This window comes from Sebastes umbrosus, chromosome 1 (genome assembly GCF_015220745.1).
Source record: "Sebastes umbrosus isolate fSebUmb1 chromosome 1, fSebUmb1.pri, whole genome shotgun sequence".
Classification (NCBI taxonomy): Eukaryota; Metazoa; Chordata; class Actinopteri; order Perciformes; family Sebastidae; genus Sebastes; species Sebastes umbrosus.
The window spans coordinates 12,120,571-12,139,142 of record NC_051269.1 but is presented as its reverse complement, the minus strand read 5'-3'; the positions used below and the strand labels follow the sequence as shown (position 1 = coordinate 12,139,142).

Genomic DNA, 18,572 nt, shown 5'->3' with positions numbered 1-18,572 from the left:
ATCAACACACGGCACAAGCCAGAAAAGAGGAATAATACATGGATCCGTGGCTAAGGAAAGAGTGCCAATAAAACTGAGCACTTTGGAAGATTATGAAGGTGTGATTTTCAAGATTTGATCACAACATTAAAAAGACATTTTCTGCATCTGCTGTCAGTTGTAATTATCTGACAGGATGTCTGTGATGGAGCAGGATTAACTGTCATTCATAGGATGAGACATTAAATTGGAGAGAATCACAGCGGTCTCCTTCATTGATTTTTCCCTTCAAATTAGTATTTTGATGTCTTTGCTTCTTTTAATCTCTGATCTCTGAGGCCGTATAGTTGAGCACGGCTCTCTGGGGTTGAGAAATCATACATGCATGTATTTTAAATAACTGTCTCTCAGATGCTTTTACTTTGCAATTATTGGCTGAGAACAGCTTCCTCTCATTTTTGCAGAAGGTTCTCATCCCAGATGCTGGACAGGCTTATACAAGTCACACACACACACACAACTATGTCAAGAGAACAATAAAGAGATGAGGCGGAGGTGCAGGGTGGCAGTGTGAATTTAAAGCTCTCCACCTGCTCTGCATTAAGATGTCAGTTTTTACAGTTTTCTCCACGACTGCGCCAGAAGTGTTCCCCGCTTGACTGACAACGGTTGGATTTATGTTTATGAGTGTGTGCTTTTTGTGTTGCAGTGCAGAATCCCTGTGCCGATCAGAATGGAGGCTGCATGCACGTGTGTCGGGTTGATGGTGGGAACGCTCACTGTGACTGTAGACCTGGTTACCTCCTGGCTGAAGACAGTAAAACCTGTCAAGGTAAATTCACCAGTAACCCAAATAATGACATGATAATGATTATTAATGTAGCTCAGAGTTAATCAAGTGAAGAGAATATAAGGTGATACATATAGAAAATGATTTAGAAAACAATATTGCCACATTTAGTATAGCTGCTCTGGAGCTTTTGATCACATCACACACTCATCTTCCTCAGCAGATGAAGTTTACCAAGTTGTCATGGAGTTAAAGCTGTAGATGTTCAAATTAAATTTTCTGAGCACTTTAAAGATTGCTCGTCCTCGTTGACTCAAAAGTCAAGTTTGAAGATTGGAAACGGTAGAGAAATGGAAATTTGAACATTTACATGCCATTTGGGCAAACTGTCATCTGTAGAAGCAGAGAGAGGATTTCTGCCACAACTTGACCTTCTTCCAAGGTGCATGGAGAAGGGAAAAAGTCTCCAGCAATACTTGTGGTATATGAAGGCCACAAGCTGAAACGTGTTGGTCCCACAAGATTGTGTGATGCAATTGAAAGCAGCTCCAGAAAAACAGTTGTGATTAAAATAATAAGTACAGCTTTTAAGGAAAAGAAGATGCAGAATATGGAAGTCAATGTTTCCACTGTCGGTATCTACCAACACTGTTGGAAAAAAAGTGTGTGAAAGATGGTTTTCAAGTGCAAACATGGATTTGATTTGTGAGAAGATGTAAATGAACTTGTGCACACCAGATGTGTTCCTACATTTTATTAATTCTTTTTTTTTTTAAACATATTTCTGTCACAGATGTCGATGAGTGTGAGACAGAAGCAGCCAACTGTGCTCATGGCTGCCACAACACATTGGGCTCCTACGCCTGTGTGTGTAATGCTGCCTATGAGCTGGGATCTGATGGAAAACAGTGTTACAGTCAGTTTAAACCCTCTTAATATTATAACATGCATTAGAAGCCTGACATTTAGCTGGCACAAGATATTTTAGTCTTTTAATTAACACATATTATCTTACTGTGAACTTGTAAAAGGAATCGCGATGGAGATCGTGAACAGCTGCGAGAACAACAACGGAGGCTGTTCGCACCACTGCCAACATTCAAACAGCGGGCCCGTTTGCTCTTGTAACCATGGCTACAGATTAGACGACGACCTCAAAACCTGTACTGGTAAGAAGCTGTAATGTAATTGCATGTATTGAAAAAAATGCTTAAAACAAATTATAAGGCATACTCATACATTACATCAGCACTGATTCACGGTAACTTTCCAGAAATGTCTTATTCAATTATTAGTGTTTTATGTATTACTGGATTAGTAAATTGGTGTTTATGACTAGCTCTGATTGCCATTTCCTTTTTGGATCTACTGTAATTCTAAATTGGGAAAAATACCAGATTTGTGAAGCTCAGAGTCTAACAAATCCTCTTTTGTATAGGCGAAGAGCTATGTTCAGTACAGAACTTTAAATTAGTACAACATTATCATCATTTTGATAACTGATATATTGAGAAGTGTTATGTACAACCCATTTCTATGAATGAAGGTAGGCTAAATATTAAAAACTCTTCTCAGTAAAGTGCAAAACAATTCAACAGCACCACAAACTACATCCTCCAAAGTTACCGGAAAGTTGAATCAACACCTCTCTATATAACAGTTTCTACAAAAATGGAACATTATAACCTTCATGAAGGGAGGATTTATTATAGGACTGTTGCGTTAGACTGCATTAATTTTACCTAATAAACTGGCAACTGAGTGCTTACTTTATTAGGGATTCGAAGGGATTTAGATTCAGTGATCAAATTTGATGCTTGGTTAATATTCAAGATTTCTTTTTAGCACAACCCTACCTATGAGAGGTTGTCACACTGACAATATTGTGCCGTATAACTCCCTGTGGATCCCCTTAAACTTTACTATAACTATTGATATAGATTTAATAGATATTATTGCCAAAGATCCATTCTAATGATGCTGTTCTTACTGCAGAAGGACCGCCCAGTTAGTGTAGATGATCACTCAATGCAGCTAGATAACAAAAAGCCAGAAAACAAAAGTAAAACAGGGCTCTATACATCCCCTGACATGTTTTAAAATATTTTTTCTACAAGTAATAAAATAAATCTCTTTTAGGACTCTAATCTGTTACGTCAAAATGCTCTTTTGGTCTGGAGGTGGAAGATGGTCTTGAGGTTTTGGTGTTAGAATACAGGACTGAATGAACTGATATAATGAGGAAGAAATATAATATAAGTTTAAGTTCAATACTATTATTCTCTACTTTGACCTTAATTGTCTGTTAAACTTGTACAATTTACATGGTCTCGTAAAACCCTTCTGTCTGTGAGCAGGGAAGCATGTCACCACAGGCGGTTCATAATTTTGGTCTCCCTGCTTGTTGTGTTTGGCAGACGTGGATGAGTGTGGAGAGCAGCGATCCTGCTGCGAGCAGGACTGCACCAACTACCCCGGGGGTTATGAATGTTACTGCTCAGCAGGTTACAGACTCAACTCAGATGGATGTAGCTGTGATGGTATGTTTAACCCTTACTGGTTGGCACTCACACTTTTATGAGACTCAATATTTACCTCTGTTGAACTTGGGAGAAGTTCCAGTTTGACTCCGAAGACATCCACACAAACGTGCACAATGTTGTCTTTGTTTAAGTTTAACAAGTAAAACTAGAGCTGCTCGGTTAAATTGCCTTGGCTTCTCTCAACTTCTCTTGATGTACCAAAAGTGTTTGAGTCTGTGTTGTGTCTGGGTTTGTATAGATGTAGACGAGTGTCTGGCTGCTAATGGCGGTTGCGATCACACATGCCAGAACAGCGCGGGATCCTTTCAGTGTTTCTGCCGTCGGGGTTTCCGTCTAGACGAGGACCGGCAATCCTGCATCCGTGAGTATCAACATTAAAAAGAGAGTGGCCAAGTGTGAATCACACCAGAAACATGCCAACGGAAAATCTGCCCAAATGGTGTTGTACTGCAAAAAAACATCCTGTGTACCGAGACGTTCAGTCTAGATTGTGTTAAAGAGCGTGTTTTTATCAAAATAAGAATTGTTTACTTGGGGTGGATATTGCAGTTGTCTAAGTGTTAAAACATAAAGCTTGTACTCCTTTTATGTAATCAAATTGTACCATTTGAGCAAACCATTCTACACTAGTTTGATGTAACTAAAAAAACAAGACAGGGGGCAGGTAAAGTACTATTGCCAGCCATTCATGATAGAAGTTTTTGAATAATAGGCCTTTTTCACAGCAGACATTTTGTGTCTCACTAAGCCATGCCAGTGTGGCAGTGAGCCAGCATCATGCACAACAGCAGGGCCCAATCCCACTGCACCCCCCAAGGCCTTAAGCCCTGAACCCTCATGAATTAACTGACGTCACCTGGTAAATGCTTGAGTGCGACAGGCTGCGAGGGCTTGAAATGGTAGAAATACCAATGGGACAGCACTTTTTGGCAACATATCGCATACATCATATATTTTACTTTTGTTACTGCCTGATTTGAACGTCTTCCAGACTTTTGCTTTACGAGACGAGAGGTAGTCAAAAAATCAGTTTACTTGTTTTTGTCAAAACGGCATCATTAAGCAAAATAAATGGTTGATGAATAAAGCAGGTGTGTATTATAGACTCCGATTTCATGTGTGTTTTATGTGTAAATTTAATGTGCCAGGCTGAACACCCATGTGCCATCCTCTTTGTTTACCTTTTTGCTCTTTAACACCTCCGGGTTACCCCCAGTAACTCTGTGTTTTAACATCACAAAGCTATGAATTATGGGCAATTCCCTTAGGCAAAGTCTGCAGAAATTTTGGAAAGTGTGCATAAAGGGCTCAAAACGTCTGTGAGAGAGCCTTCAAACATTTTGATGATTTGACAGTGGGACAGCCCTAAACCCTCACAGACTTTGTGGGAACGTTGCCTCTAAGTCCGTGAGTCCCTGTCAAAATGTCTTCAGTGAAAAACGACTAAACCACTAACAGCCTGTTTTATTAGAGCTGGGTATGGAGCACTGGTATGTTTCGGTGAAGTTGAACTACCTTTTGTGGAGAAAATGTCTCTTATGTGCATCACAGACATACAGAATTTGTCATGAAAATTGAGGAAATGTCCCTTTGTCTTTAAATTCTTTTCGTAGTTGACATCTGACAGAAAACCTACCAACAGGGGTGAATGAGTTTCAGTTGTTAGTGCTTTAAAAACAGATATTCTCGAATTAAAGTAGCATTATTATGATATCAGTCAACCTAAGTCAAGTCAAGCTAAGAGACGTGGGCATTTCTCCCTTATTTTTAACTTTCTTATTTGCTTAACGTACTATCATACATGTTGCAAATTGTAAAATTGAGGTATCTCATCAAAATGGTAGATTTTTGTTCACTTATTTTGAAAAAGAGATTGATTTTTAAGACACAAAAACTAAATGGCATACACTGTGTATTTATTCCAGTGTGTGTAACTGACTTTCTTCCTGTCTTTCTCCCCGCAGCACTAGAAGATGCAGTTGAGGCCCTGTCCAGCGGAGGTCCCATCGAGTTGCCTCTTCTTCGACCCGTGATTACCTTGATGCGGGACTACAACCAACCCCTGGAGCGCTATGACGACTATGAAGACGACGAGGGGGAGCTGAGGGCCGAGAGTAACCTAGCAGAGAAATTTGGTGAGTTTTTCTCCCTCAAAACCGTTAACCACTCATTATCACTAAGAGGAACCTGTGTCTGATTACCTGAGACTCCTGGGAGGTGAAGCTGTCTGACAGACTCATTTACTGGAGGCCACATGGTGCGGGTTAATTACTGTGCTTCATGCTCCCAGACTGTCTGTACATACTGTAACACCACAGCGTCTTTGGCAGGAATGCTGAGTCTTATATGTCCTGGCAGTCTGTCACAGGAAGTCAAAGGCTCTGTTTTGTGTCGCCCGAACTTGGACTCTTTTGACAACAGCAGAACAGTTAACGATTCATGTTACTTCACTGAGTTGACAGGAGCAACGCCTCCAAAATAAATTTAGATATATCATTTTATTTGACCTGACAAATATTCGACTGGGATCCAAACATTGTCCATTCAAATAAATGTGTGTTTTGGAGTCAGTGTGCGGGCGTTTACTTTTTTCATCAGTGCTAACTTCCAATAGCCTTGAGCCTTACTGTGATGTGTGTATAGCTATCTATGGTCCTCTTAACTTCAATGAAAGTGTAATAATCTCTGTCAACCTTGAAGATCATAACCTCTGACATCCAATGAGAAAATATTCTGCCCAAAAAAAGTCAGAGACAGTCAGTAAACTGTGTGTTTGATAGCGTCAAATGTCATGATTAGAGTTTATATGATAAAAATAAATAAACCCTTCACTGTGAACTGTTGTTTCCAGTGTGTTTGGATGACACTTTCGGCAATGACTGCAGTTTGACGTGTGACGACTGTTCTAATGGGGGAAAATGTAATCCATGGAAAAGTGGCTGCGACTGTCTAGATGGATGGATAGGCGCCGTCTGCAACCAGAGTGAGGATTGGCTCAGCATAAACAGACACAAATACATTCACATGTCTGTGTCTGTCACTACTGCATCAAACTATAAAGTCAGTTTGACAGATTGGCAGTAATAGACTCTTTTTATTTTTCAATCTCACAGCGTGCCCCGAGGGGTATTTTGGTAAAAACTGCTCCTTCCCCTCTAAGTGTAAAAACGGTGCCAGCTGTGATCCAGTCACCGGGAGCTGTCGCTGTCCGCCTGGGGTCAGCGGGGACTTGTGCCAGGATGGTGAGTTTGTCCCCCTTTTGTCCCAGACAAAAGTATTTGTTCCTTAATCATCAGTGAAAACATTTCTTTCCCACCACGGGAGGTAGTTATCTGAAGTTTACTATGAGTTGTTTCCTGTGCTGCAGGCTGTCCTAAAGGCTTCTATGGGAAGCAGTGCAATAAGAAGTGTAATTGTGCCAATAACGGGCGCTGCCATCGGACCTACGGAGCCTGTCTGTGTGATGCCGGACTATACGGACGCTTCTGCCACCTCCGTAAGTCCCTCTGTCCTAACTTTACCAGAGTCTCACCCTTGAACTCTAATGTCAGGAACCCCAGATTATAAAAGCATTGATACACAGGCTCACTGGGAAGCAGTAGCATCGCATTGCAAGTTTTTGTAAATACTCGTATTGTGGCTATGATTTTAATGTTGTTGTCACCATTCTTTCTGTGCATCATCCTGTTGTGAAATCATCTTGTTTCTTCTCCTTCAGCTTGTCCTAAGTGGACCTTCGGCGCCGGCTGCTCTGGGGAGTGTCAGTGTGTCCAGCAGAACACTCTGGAGTGTCACCGTCGCCATGGCACCTGCGTCTGTAAATCTGGTTACCAGGGCAACACCTGCAAGGAAGGTGAGCATAACGTCACGATGCTCTGCTCATCAACAGACCGTACTCACATTTACAGTAGGTTGTGTTCTGCTCTAAGGTGATATTACTGTATGGATTACAGATGATGGGTTTTATTTGAACTTTTTTGAACAAGTATGTACAAAAGTATATGCAAAAACACAACAAGGAAACAACAAAACACAAGTCGAAACCCCCTCCCGTATATACTCCTGCAGGCAAACGAAACAGAAGGAAAAATAAAGTTTGCCAGAGTAGCGAATATACTGTATGGCCATGAATGCTGCTCTCCAGTGTCCATACAGGCTGAAATATAGGCACTCTCAGAGTTTTGCAGCCACACTGAGTTGCAGCCAAGTCCATTTGCTCCATCCATCCATCCAATATCTGTAACCGCTTATCCTGTTCAGGGTCACGGGGGGAGGCTGAAGCCGATCCCAGCTGACATTGGGCGAAGGCGGGGTACATCCTGGACAGGTCGCCAGACTATCACAGGGCTGACACATAGAGACAGACAACCATTCACTCTCACATTCACACCTACGGGCAATTTAGAGTCAACGATTAAGCATGTCTTTGGATTGTGGGACTGTGTGCCCGGAGAGAACCCACGCTGACATGGGGAGAACATGCAAACTCCACACAGAAGGGTTTGAACCTGTGACCCTCTTGCCGTGAGACAACAATGCTAATCACTGCACCACCATGCCGCCCCAAGTCCATTTGCTTTCTGATATAATCTGTAAAGGGAGTCAAAATTGTAGCAAATGTACAGTATGAGTCAGTCGAGGAGAACCAAATCCCCTCTCAAGGTAAAGACAGAAAAACATTGAGCCACGTCTCAAGAGGAGAGGAGGATGATTTCCATTCTCGTCGTATTGCAGCTGTCTTAACGTGGTCAGTGAGTGATCTGTCCTGTTCTGTCTCTAGAATGCAACCCGGGTACTTACGGAGCCGGCTGTGAGAAGAAGTGCTCCTGTCCACCAGGAGTGTCGTGTGATCATGTGACTGGAGAGTGCCAACGAAAATGTCCTCCTGGTCGTCATGGAGAGAACTGTGATCAGGGTAGGTGGTGGCCCTACAGAGGACACACATTCCTCACACTTAAAGGCTAATTTGTCTTCAGTTTGTTGTCCTCTCGTGTTGTGACAAGTCTCTCCTGTGTGTCCCTGTCTTAGACTGTCCAGAGGGAAGGTTTGGAACAGGCTGCGTACATCCATGTAACTGCACCGGCGCCCCATGTGACAAAGTGACGGGACAGTGCAAGTGTCCAGCGGGGACGTCAGGAAAGCACTGCGAGAACTGTGAGTGCAGACTGATTTTTTTTTTTAAACAGCTGAATTGTTTTAAAAATGTACATGATCGCAATCATGATAATGTGAATCTTTTTCACAGTGTGTCTGGAGGGTTTCTGGGGTCCAGGCTGCACAGAAACTTGCCCAGTTTGTGAGAATGGAGGCGTGTGTGACAAACACAACGGGTCATGTAACTGTCCTTCAGGGTTCATGGGCAGATTCTGCCAGAACTGTGAGTATTAGCGGTGTGCATTTTTTTCAGTTTCCACAGCAATATGCATTAAGCAGTTAACCAGCTGAGGAGGATGGCAGCACGGTGGAATATGGAAATCACGCACTGGTGCAGTTTGGACAAGAAATAGAGCAACATGTCAGAAGACAGAGGAGTAGTTTTTCTCCGTGGTCATTTGCTAAAATCCTGAAAACCGACCTCAGACATAATTCACTGGGAAGAACGAATATAATTCCATCTCAAACAACCACTGGCTCTTAAAGCTGAATCACAGAACCAAAGCTGTCATGGGAACTTGCCGTGCTTTCATGCAATCCGGCGAAGTCGGTTCTGGTAGATTAGTCTTGATGTTTTTTATATTTTTTTCCCTGTGCAGCGTGCCCGAGTGGACGATTCGGTCAAGGATGCCAAATGAAGTGTGTGTGTGAGAACAATGCTCGCTGTGATCCGGTGAGTGGGCGGTGTACCTGCGCTCCTGGCTGGACTGGACACAACTGCAGGAAAGGTAACAGTGCTGGAAAAACATTTGTTATCACCTAACATCAGCTATTAACGCTGAAGAGAACTATGTAAGAACACTGTTCTTATATATCTGACAGTAAAAGATGTCCCTGGTTATGTCTAACACTACATTTGTGTTGCAGCCTGTGATGCAGGACACTGGGGTGCAGACTGTGCAGAAACCTGCGACTGTAGAAACGGAGACGGCAGCTGTGACGCCGTGACGGGCCAGTGCAACTGTGAGGCTGGTTACACTGGAACACACTGCCACCAGAGTATGTAGTTATGTGTTAAAACATTTAAAGACTACAGTGTCCAATCTGTCACGATATCAAGTTTATATGTGTATCAGTTTCCATGATCATAGCATGTTTCAAGTTTTTGTTTGAACCAGTCACATGACATGAAAGAACCAACAAAATCTTTTCATCAAATCATTGGCAGTTTGCGTTGCCATCATTCAGCACAGTGTCATTCTTAGTGCTACCACCAGACGGTGCCAAAGTAACAATCCTACACACGGTGGTTTTAATTTTTCCGTTTTGTCTCTGTTAGGAGCTTATTTTGTATTGTAGAATTGTGTCATTTTACAAACTAACCTTTACATGTTCAACGTTATTTGAAGCTACATATCACTAGTCTGTAAGTCTAAGTTGTGTGTGTGTGTGTGTTTTATTCCCTTAGAGTGCCCATTAGGTATGTTTGGTCTCGGTTGTCGCCATCGGTGTCAGTGTGACAACAAGGCGTTGTGCGACCATGTGAGCGGAGCTTGTACCTGCCTGGTGGGATGGACTGGAACCTTCTGTGAAAAGCGTAAGAGAAGCTCCCTCACGTCACAAAGACAAATTCATCTACTGAATGTTTAAATATGCTAGTAACAGGTAGGCTGCGGTCGAAAGGTCTGTTTTGCTTGGGAAGGTTCCTAACTGAGCGAAATGACCCGGAAGTATCTGAGTAGCAGCCGTGATTTGAGCTGTTTGAATCCTCTAAATGCTAAGGAAAGGAGCTTCAATGCTTCCTTTCTTATGTCCTTTAGCATAGGATATACTGGACCATCCTTTACCAAAGGAAAGGAGATAATGCCGTCCCACAATTCCTTGCGGCAGCAACATTTAAAACGATGCACCATTCTGCCGTTCATGAATTCAAACAATATGCTTATCTTGGATAATATTATTTCATACAGTCATATACTAATTGGGATTCACGTTGATAAATATGAGTGGACAGTGACAACCATTTCGTTTCACTTTATTTGCAATTAATTATTTATTTATTTCGAACATAAAAAACAAAACAAGAATAACAAATAAAATGAACAGTAAACATATAGCAAACTGTCAAACAAACAATCAGCATAAATGAATATTACATGTCCGAAAAAGAGAAGGAAGAAGTACAGCCTACACATGGTCCTACCCCTTCTCTATAACTCAAACAATTAACTCAATGTTTATCATATATTCCTTTTTTTCAATTTCAACCTTGCAAATGGAGTAATATTTTTCACCGGTTGTCCACGTTAGGTAGATAAGAAGAGAATCCTTTATTATAAGTTGATGGTAAAGTGTTACAGCAGTAGAAGGAGCTGTGGTATCTCTCTTTCACACAATGCGGGTGAAGGAGCCTGTTACTGAGAGAGCTATTTATTACCACACAGTTGGAAGCAACGGCTTTTGCAGTCCATCTTTGGAACATTGTAGTTTTACCACGGCAGACCTGCGTCACTAACATCCGCCGCCATCACATCATAATTATGGAGCCTAGTGGAAGTGCAGTCGGATTCTCTTAACACCACGGTTGTCTTTTCCTAAGTCCTTATGAACTCTCCTTCACATCTTTCCTTGACCTCATGACGTTTTCCATCGAGGTCAAGGAAAAGTGGTTAGGAAAAGACATGAGGACATAATGTTTTGACTTTTCCACCGCAGCCACGGTCTTTACATCTGTGTGTGTGTGTGTGTGTTTCAGCGTGTCCTCAGGGTTTCTATGGACTGGACTGCCAGGAGAAATGTTTGTGTCTAAACGGCGGGAGCTGTGACCACGTCAGGGGAGTTTGTTCCTGTCCTGCTGGCTGGATCGGTCCGTTCTGCAATCTGAGTGAGTGACAGGTGCACAACAGAAAGTTATGAAGTTCACAGGTGCCGGCGTCACTCCAGTCTTATGAAAAGATGTTTGATATCAGGACATTTGTGTAGCAGCATGGAAGCACAGAGAACATCTTTGTAACGCTGACTCACAGTGGAACAAAAACACGCTCGGTTTCAGAGTTATTTGGGAAAACCCAGCGCAGTCACACATGAGAAAGCTCCGACTTGATGTTCCCCATGCTATGGCCTGTATCACTTACCAGACACTGGAATTTCCACTTTTGATCAGCAAAGTTCATCAGGAGGTAATGATATTGTTTGTCCCTCTCCTGGCAGCGTGCCCAACTGGTTTCTATGGGGAAGGATGTAACCAAAGCTGTGGCTGCCGTAACGATGGCATCTGCCACCCGGCCAGTGGGCAGTGTGTGTGCACGCCCGGCTGGACCGGACCCAACTGCACAGAAGGTGAGTGAACACAACACAGAGCTAAGTAATCATCTATATGACAGGTAAATATGGGGGGGTCACAAGATGGTTTTGTCTGTTTTTCTCCCAGAATGCCCTGCAGGGTTTTATGGAGCAGACTGTCGGCAGCGCTGCTTGTGTCAGAACGGAGCCACCTGCAACAAGAGCAACGGAAAATGTGCATGTGCCAGTGGATGGATGGGCACAGCCTGTGAACTGGGTAAGACTCAGAGATACTGTGAGTAAGAGTCTCCGTATGTGTGACTGCAAAACCACCTTCAGATGGAACATTTTCAGGAAAATTCTCATTTATTACTACTTATTTGTGTACATTTGGCCGTCATTTATAATAACATACTCAGATCTGGGAACACTGATGTTGCTACAGCAAAGGCTGATGGGGCAAGAAACAGGAGATGACCAGACCAGTTGTAAACAAGCCAACAGTTTCATCATATTTCCTAAAATTTTTATTTGGATGCAAAACCAAAAGTGAGCACACTTGAAATGTCCGAAATATTTCCTCACTGCTCTGGAAAACTGTGTGCAACTGCAACAAGTCCTGTAGGTCAAAGTTGAACCAACCGCTGTCCGTCTACAACAGCCCCTGTTTTCACTTTCAGATAAGTTTGGCTAACCTGGAGGTTTGTTTAAAACGTGTATGACTGCTGGTGTGTCTTGCCTTGCCAGGCTTATTTTTAGCAACTTTGCCATATTCACAGTTCAGTGTCATTATTACCAAAATGGACAACTGACAAAATTACAAAAATAAGACCCAACTGGTACAAAATCACAATTTCCCTTTAACTTTGTACAACTTTCTTTTTGCCATCTACATGCAGCAAAATGCAAAATGTTTTTCCCATCCATTTCCTTATTTCCTCATCCAAATCAAGGATATAAGAATAGAGGTTGTCGTGCGTTTTACAGATTGTAAAGCCCTCTCAGACAGACAGACTTGTGACTTTTGGATGTATAATTTTTTTTTTATGAATCAACTATACAGGTAAATTAAGCTTTTATTTTATGAGTTTCTACCTTTCTGCTTTCGGGATAATAAACCGAATTTAGCAAATTACAAATAACTTTTTACCAACCTACCTATTCATATCACAATTTACAATAAATGTCAGTACTGTAGCTACAACAACCAATGACATCTAACCAGAAGTTCAACCAACCAGTCAGCCAACAGACCGACATCTTTAACTCTTCATTCTGGAACTAAACCGGACAAATATATCAGAATTGAGCCAAAACAAGAAAACAAATACACGCATTGATTTATAAACCTTTTTTCAATGTTAATCTGATAATTTATCTTGATTTACGCTTTAGGTTGTTTGGCCCAGCTCTCCAAACTTGATGAATTCAGCCCTGTCTTGCAAAGCCATGACGATGTTGGTTAGTCTGAAGAGAAATGCAGAAGAATAACATTACCTGAACCCTGAAGTAAACATTTAAAAACAGTGGCCTGTGGTTGTTTTTACTGGGCTCTGGAAATACATCAGTCTGAGTTCAATCTGCTGCCTTAGCTCATTTGTTTTTTTGCCTACGGTCAGGTTATTTGCTGGCAGAGATTGTTTCTGCACCACAGACGAGTCTGCTCTGTAAAAGTCTCTGCCGACCCGGCGATGACATTCCAACTCGTTCTCCCTCTGAGCTCCACATCACACACTATCCTCCCTCTGTGCCTGTTACAACCTTTCCCTGTCGAGCCGTGCCAAGCCCAGCCCCCTCTTCGTGCTCAGGAAACCTCTAATCCTGTCGCTGGAATGTCTTTACTTTCTAAAACTCTGTGGCTACTACTCTGATTGCCAACTCCATACTCTGTCCAACTATAAATTACTGGAAAAAAAAACATGCTGCAGCCCTCAGCAGAAATATGACAACGCAGGTTTCCCTGTCATATATAGTTCACATCAAGATGACTCTGTTTTGCTTCTCTTGTCTTGTCTCATGTGTGTTTTTCTGCTCGTGCACGCTGCTGTATGTTTACACAGAGTGTGTGGCGGGCCGGTTCGGTGCAGACTGCCAGCAGCAGTGTCAATGTGAGAACGGCGGCCAGTGTGACAGACAGTCCGGACGGTGCAGCTGCAGAGCCGGCTGGGTCGGAGAGCGTTGTGAGAAAGGTGAGCCAGTGAGTCTCTACTGCAGAACTGAAGCAAAACTAATGAACCAACAGAAACTTTGACCTCATGGGAACTGCTGCACTGTGGAAAACTGTTGGACTGGCAATATTGTGTATTTTTGTTAATTATGACCTCTAATTTGCACCTTCTCTGCTCAGCATGTGAACCAGGCCTGTTTGGCGCCGGCTGTGAGGAGAGTTGTCAGTGTGTGCACGGGGCTTCATGTCATCACGTCACTGGAGAGTGTCACTGTCCACCAGGGTGGAGAGGAAAACTCTGTGACAAAGGTACAAACCTGAAGACACTGTGGTGCTTTTGCAGCCCCTGGTGGACTGAGTTAGTCCTGGTAGTTTGATAATGAACCCGTTACATTTTCAAACATCTACATGCATGAGCAGTATCAGCGAAAACTTTTTACAATTTGGATAAAACTTGTTTCTCATATGTTCTCATTTACTTGATATTGTCATTCTGTTTCTCCAAGTTGCAATTCGACTTCTGTCTACTGTGAATTAGAGCTGCCCCCTCTTAGTAGATTAGCTGACTAATCGGTCGTTTCGGTCTTAGTCGACAAAGATTTATTTTGTCGATTAGTCATTTTTTATGCTTTTTTCATGATAAATGACTTATTTCCAAGAAACTTCTGAGCACATCTCTAGTAAACACAAGATTTCAAGTGGTGCTTTGTATGTTTCTTTGTGGAGAAACTCAGTTTTACAGATCTGCCCATTAAATCATTTAATTGGTTAGTCGACAAAATCGTATGAGTGCTAGTCAACTAAGAATCTCTTTGATGGAGGACAGCCCTACTGTGAATATATGACACCTATTGTCAGTCTAGGAAGAGTGATCCCGTCTCTGTTGATCTTCCTTAGGTTTCTTTTGTCTTTTATCCCATTGATGTTTTTCTTTATCCTAATTGAGGGTCTAACGATAGAGGGTATTGAGGATGTTGAACAGATTTAGAAGCCCTTGGGCTATACATTATTAATACAATTTACCTGACTTGACCAAACAAAGCAACTAAGAAAATACTAAATATACTTACCTATTCTTTTAAAATTACAGACTGGACGACATTTACAAGTAGGATATGGATTAAAGGGGAATATGCAGAATGTAATTTCCCCCCAAGTTATAGCTATAAATCCCTTATATTGTTTTGACTTTCTTTTCTTTCAGCATGTTTGCCGGGGATGTATGGAAAGGGCTGCGTGCAGCACTGCAGCTGTGCTCAGGGCACGTCCTGCCACCACGTCTCTGGAGACTGCGGCTGTCCTCCTGGATTCACGGGAAACGGCTGTGAGCAGAGTAAGTGCTGCAGGACCAACTTCTGCCTCCAGTCCTGGTTTTATTCACTCATTCTTGCATTAATAAAACACATTGAATGACACATTTATGATGCATCTAAATTGTACATGTGAACCTCTCCCCCCCACCTCAGCTTGTTTTCCAGGAACATTTGGACAGAACTGTAACCAGGTCTGCCAGTGCTCAGAGACAAACCAGCTCTGCCACCCGGTGTCTGGATCATGTTATTGCGCTCCAGGATTCCATGGCCTCAAATGTGACCAAAGTACGTAAAATAACATATTTATACCTCTTGGTCATATCACGTTACACTGAAGTAAAAGCCTTTTAAAAATAACTACTTCTCTGCTGTTTTGATTTTATTTTCAGTTTGTGGAAAAGGTCGTTACGGTCCAAACTGTGAAAGCGAGTGCCAGTGTGAAAATGGAGGGAGGTGCATACCTTCCACTGGAGCCTGTGAATGTCCAGCAGGATTTATAGGAGCACGCTGCAACATCAGTGAGTCCATATCTGAAACTGTGCTGGTGACGGGGACTGAATTAGTAATAAATGATAGATCGTATGGGATGACAAGTATCTGGTGTGTGTCTCTGTGGTGACAGCGTGTGCAGCTGGGCGTTACGGAGTCGACTGTGCTCGGGTGGCGACGTGTGGAGACGGAGCCCAGAATGACCCGGTCACAGGTCGCTGTGAATGCATCACTGGACGAAGAGGAGAGGACTGTGGACACGGTGAGTTCTCAGTGCTGTTGATACAGTTTGATGTTTCATTTACTGGTGCTGCAATAACCTGCACCTGAATGTTCTACCACACACACAAAGCCACCTGCCCCTTCGTCAAAGTGTGGGGCAAAAAGCCTCAGTAGGGAAAGCTTTTGCTCCTTACAGCGGATCACTGGTTCAATTCCTCTTTTATGACCAGTGGGCATATTTCAAATTTAAGGATAATGCATCTTCCCGATAATTTGAATAGAAAGAAAACAAAAATCAACTAAGGATATGACAACCAAAAGAATTGTAGTGAGGAAACACGGCCAGGTCAGACCAGAGCAAGTTAGGTCTGAATTGTATCCTTATGTTTGTCTGTGTTTAATTTTGTCCTAGTCAATTTTAGGTAGAGTATAGTGTAAGATTAGAATTCATGTCACAAGACAGTGAAAGTTCTTATTGACAAACTTAATACAATGTAAGTGGACAGATGTAATTAGTATACTGTATATATTATAGTGTGCTTCTGCAATAGCTAATAACTCTTTTCAACTCAACTACAACCCCCAAAGTGTGTGTCTAACTCAGTGAACTTTAGAAATGGCTTCAAACATATTTTTTGCAGTTTCAAAGAGAGCTTCGAACGTCACTGCTTCTGCATAGTGAACCAACCCTCGATGCACCGGTATCAGATGTAACATAACTACTTGACAGCTATCTCTGTTTTATCTGTGACCTTTTGACCTCAACCTCAATCTCAGATCTCTGAGAACAGGCCCTCTGTTCATTGTAAAGTCTAGACTCCTCTGTGCAGGTTTTTATTAGTGTCTGTGCTCACTGTGATGGATTATGTAGGTCCAGCAATTTTCTGTATAAGTTGTTTTTCTTATTGTACAAAAATGAAGGGCAGCAAACGGCTCCTTCTAAAGGGAAGAAACCCAACTTTTCTGTTACCTTGTATTTTGTCTGCTTTGATAATGAAGCAGAATCATGTCTGCAGTGTAATTTCAGAGTGTGTTTTCTGCCTCAGGCTGCTCTCCAGGCTGGTTCGGGGCGAACTGTGTCACACGCTGTAACTGCAGTAATGGTGGAGTGTGTGACTCTGTGACTGGCAACTGTACCTGCAGTCTGGGCTGGACTGGTTCATACTGCGATAAAGGTGACATACACTTTCATATATCTAGTTTCTTCATTTTTTTTAACCTTCTTCTGCTCATTATTGCATACATGGTCTGCTGTAGCATGCTAAATCTAAAATACCAAATAATAACACTGGTGTGAAGTCACAAGGATGATTTTTCTTCTTTTTTGACTGTGTGTTCCTGTTTCATTCGTCTGTCTCCCAGAATGTCCTGCGGGCAAATTTGGTGCCAACTGCCAGCTGAAATGTAACTGTCAAAATAACGGCACTTGTGACAGAGTGACAGGGACGTGTCAGTGTGGTCCAGGCTACTATGGACATCTGTGTGAACACGGTGAGAACTGAACAGATAAAACAAATACAAAGACAGACAGAAGTGTCTTAAAGGATCAATACATCCCATTAGTTTGCAATAAAAATGTCATGACAAAAAAGTCATGGTATAGTATACCATAAAATGTTTTAGAAAAAGTGTCATAGTATGGTTTGCAATAAAAATGACATGCCATGAAAAAAGTTATTAAAATAGTAGAATAGTAATAGAATAGTCATAGAATAGTATACTATACTATACACTATGCCATGAAAATGTCATAATAAATGTAAAAAAATAAATGTAATATAGTACGTAATAGAAAATGTCATGAAAAAAAGTCATAGTATAGTATGCAATAAAAATGTTTTTTTTTAAATCATTATTTAGTCTGTCATAAAAATATCATAAAATAGTCATAGTATAGTATGCCATAAAAAATATAAAAAATGTGATAGTATAATCTGTCGAAAAAAGTAAAAACAAGTCATAGAATAGTATGTTATTAAAAATGTCATAAAAAGTCATTGTATATTATGTCATAAGAAATTAAAAAAAAAACAACATAGTTTAATATGTCTTAGTATAGCATGCTATAAAAATGACATGAAAAAGTCATAGTATAGTATGCCATAAAAAAGTTACAAAAAAGGTATAAAAAGTCATAACATAGTATGTCATGCAAATGTCAGGAAAAACTCCAGTGCCAAGTTTTTGTTATGGTAAGTTATGTAGTCTTTTTTTAATTTATTTTTTATGAAACAATATATTTGTGACCCCTTTTTTAAAGATTTACATTTTCAGTGGGAAGCAATAGGTATTGGATAAAGTCAATACATTTTTAAATATTAAATATTATTGTGATACACAAGAGGGCAAAAACAGTAATGATCTGCAAGTGTAAGTGTAATAGGGGTGGGTATCATTTAAAAAAAATTAAGTCCCAGTACCGTCTGAAATATAGTAAAGTAGAAGTAGATAGTAACACAAAATAGAAATACTCAAGTAAAGTAAAGGTACCTCAAAATTAATTAATTAATACTTGACTTAGTTTCCACAACTCTTTAATTCCCAGCCCGGTCTCAAATGTCCATTTGAACTCATTAATTGTTAATTAAAAGGACAAATAGAAAATGAAAGCATCCTGACTTACATCTTCTAACTAAAGCTTCCACTCTTGAGGTGTCAAAGTTCAACTCTCAGACTGGGGTTTGTACTCATTT

The 18,572-nt window shown here is 41.3% G+C and overlaps 1 protein-coding gene across 1 annotated transcript in view; it reads left to right on the top strand.

Annotated features, from left to right (window-relative positions):
• Nucleotides 1-18,572, top strand: part of megf6b (multiple EGF-like-domains 6b) — a 71,254-nt gene that overhangs the window by 48,161 nt on the left and 4,521 nt on the right. Inside the window, exons 8-34 of the mRNA XM_037784716.1 lie at nt 689-811; nt 1,563-1,685; nt 1,801-1,938; nt 3,187-3,309; nt 3,551-3,673; nt 5,277-5,447; nt 6,164-6,295; nt 6,426-6,554; nt 6,680-6,808; nt 7,031-7,165; nt 8,093-8,227; nt 8,341-8,466; nt 8,558-8,689; nt 9,066-9,194; nt 9,334-9,465; nt 9,875-10,003; nt 11,162-11,290; nt 11,617-11,745; nt 11,837-11,965; nt 13,749-13,877; nt 14,036-14,164; nt 15,060-15,188; nt 15,322-15,453; nt 15,558-15,686; nt 15,791-15,919; nt 16,926-17,054; nt 17,242-17,370. Coding sequence (XP_037640644.1) covers nt 689-811; nt 1,563-1,685; nt 1,801-1,938; nt 3,187-3,309; nt 3,551-3,673; nt 5,277-5,447; nt 6,164-6,295; nt 6,426-6,554; nt 6,680-6,808; nt 7,031-7,165; nt 8,093-8,227; nt 8,341-8,466; nt 8,558-8,689; nt 9,066-9,194; nt 9,334-9,465; nt 9,875-10,003; nt 11,162-11,290; nt 11,617-11,745; nt 11,837-11,965; nt 13,749-13,877; nt 14,036-14,164; nt 15,060-15,188; nt 15,322-15,453; nt 15,558-15,686; nt 15,791-15,919; nt 16,926-17,054; nt 17,242-17,370 — 3,531 coding nt within the window. The remainder of the gene's footprint in view (nt 1-688; nt 812-1,562; nt 1,686-1,800; nt 1,939-3,186; nt 3,310-3,550; nt 3,674-5,276; nt 5,448-6,163; nt 6,296-6,425; nt 6,555-6,679; nt 6,809-7,030; nt 7,166-8,092; nt 8,228-8,340; nt 8,467-8,557; nt 8,690-9,065; nt 9,195-9,333; nt 9,466-9,874; nt 10,004-11,161; nt 11,291-11,616; nt 11,746-11,836; nt 11,966-13,748; nt 13,878-14,035; nt 14,165-15,059; nt 15,189-15,321; nt 15,454-15,557; nt 15,687-15,790; nt 15,920-16,925; nt 17,055-17,241; nt 17,371-18,572) is intronic.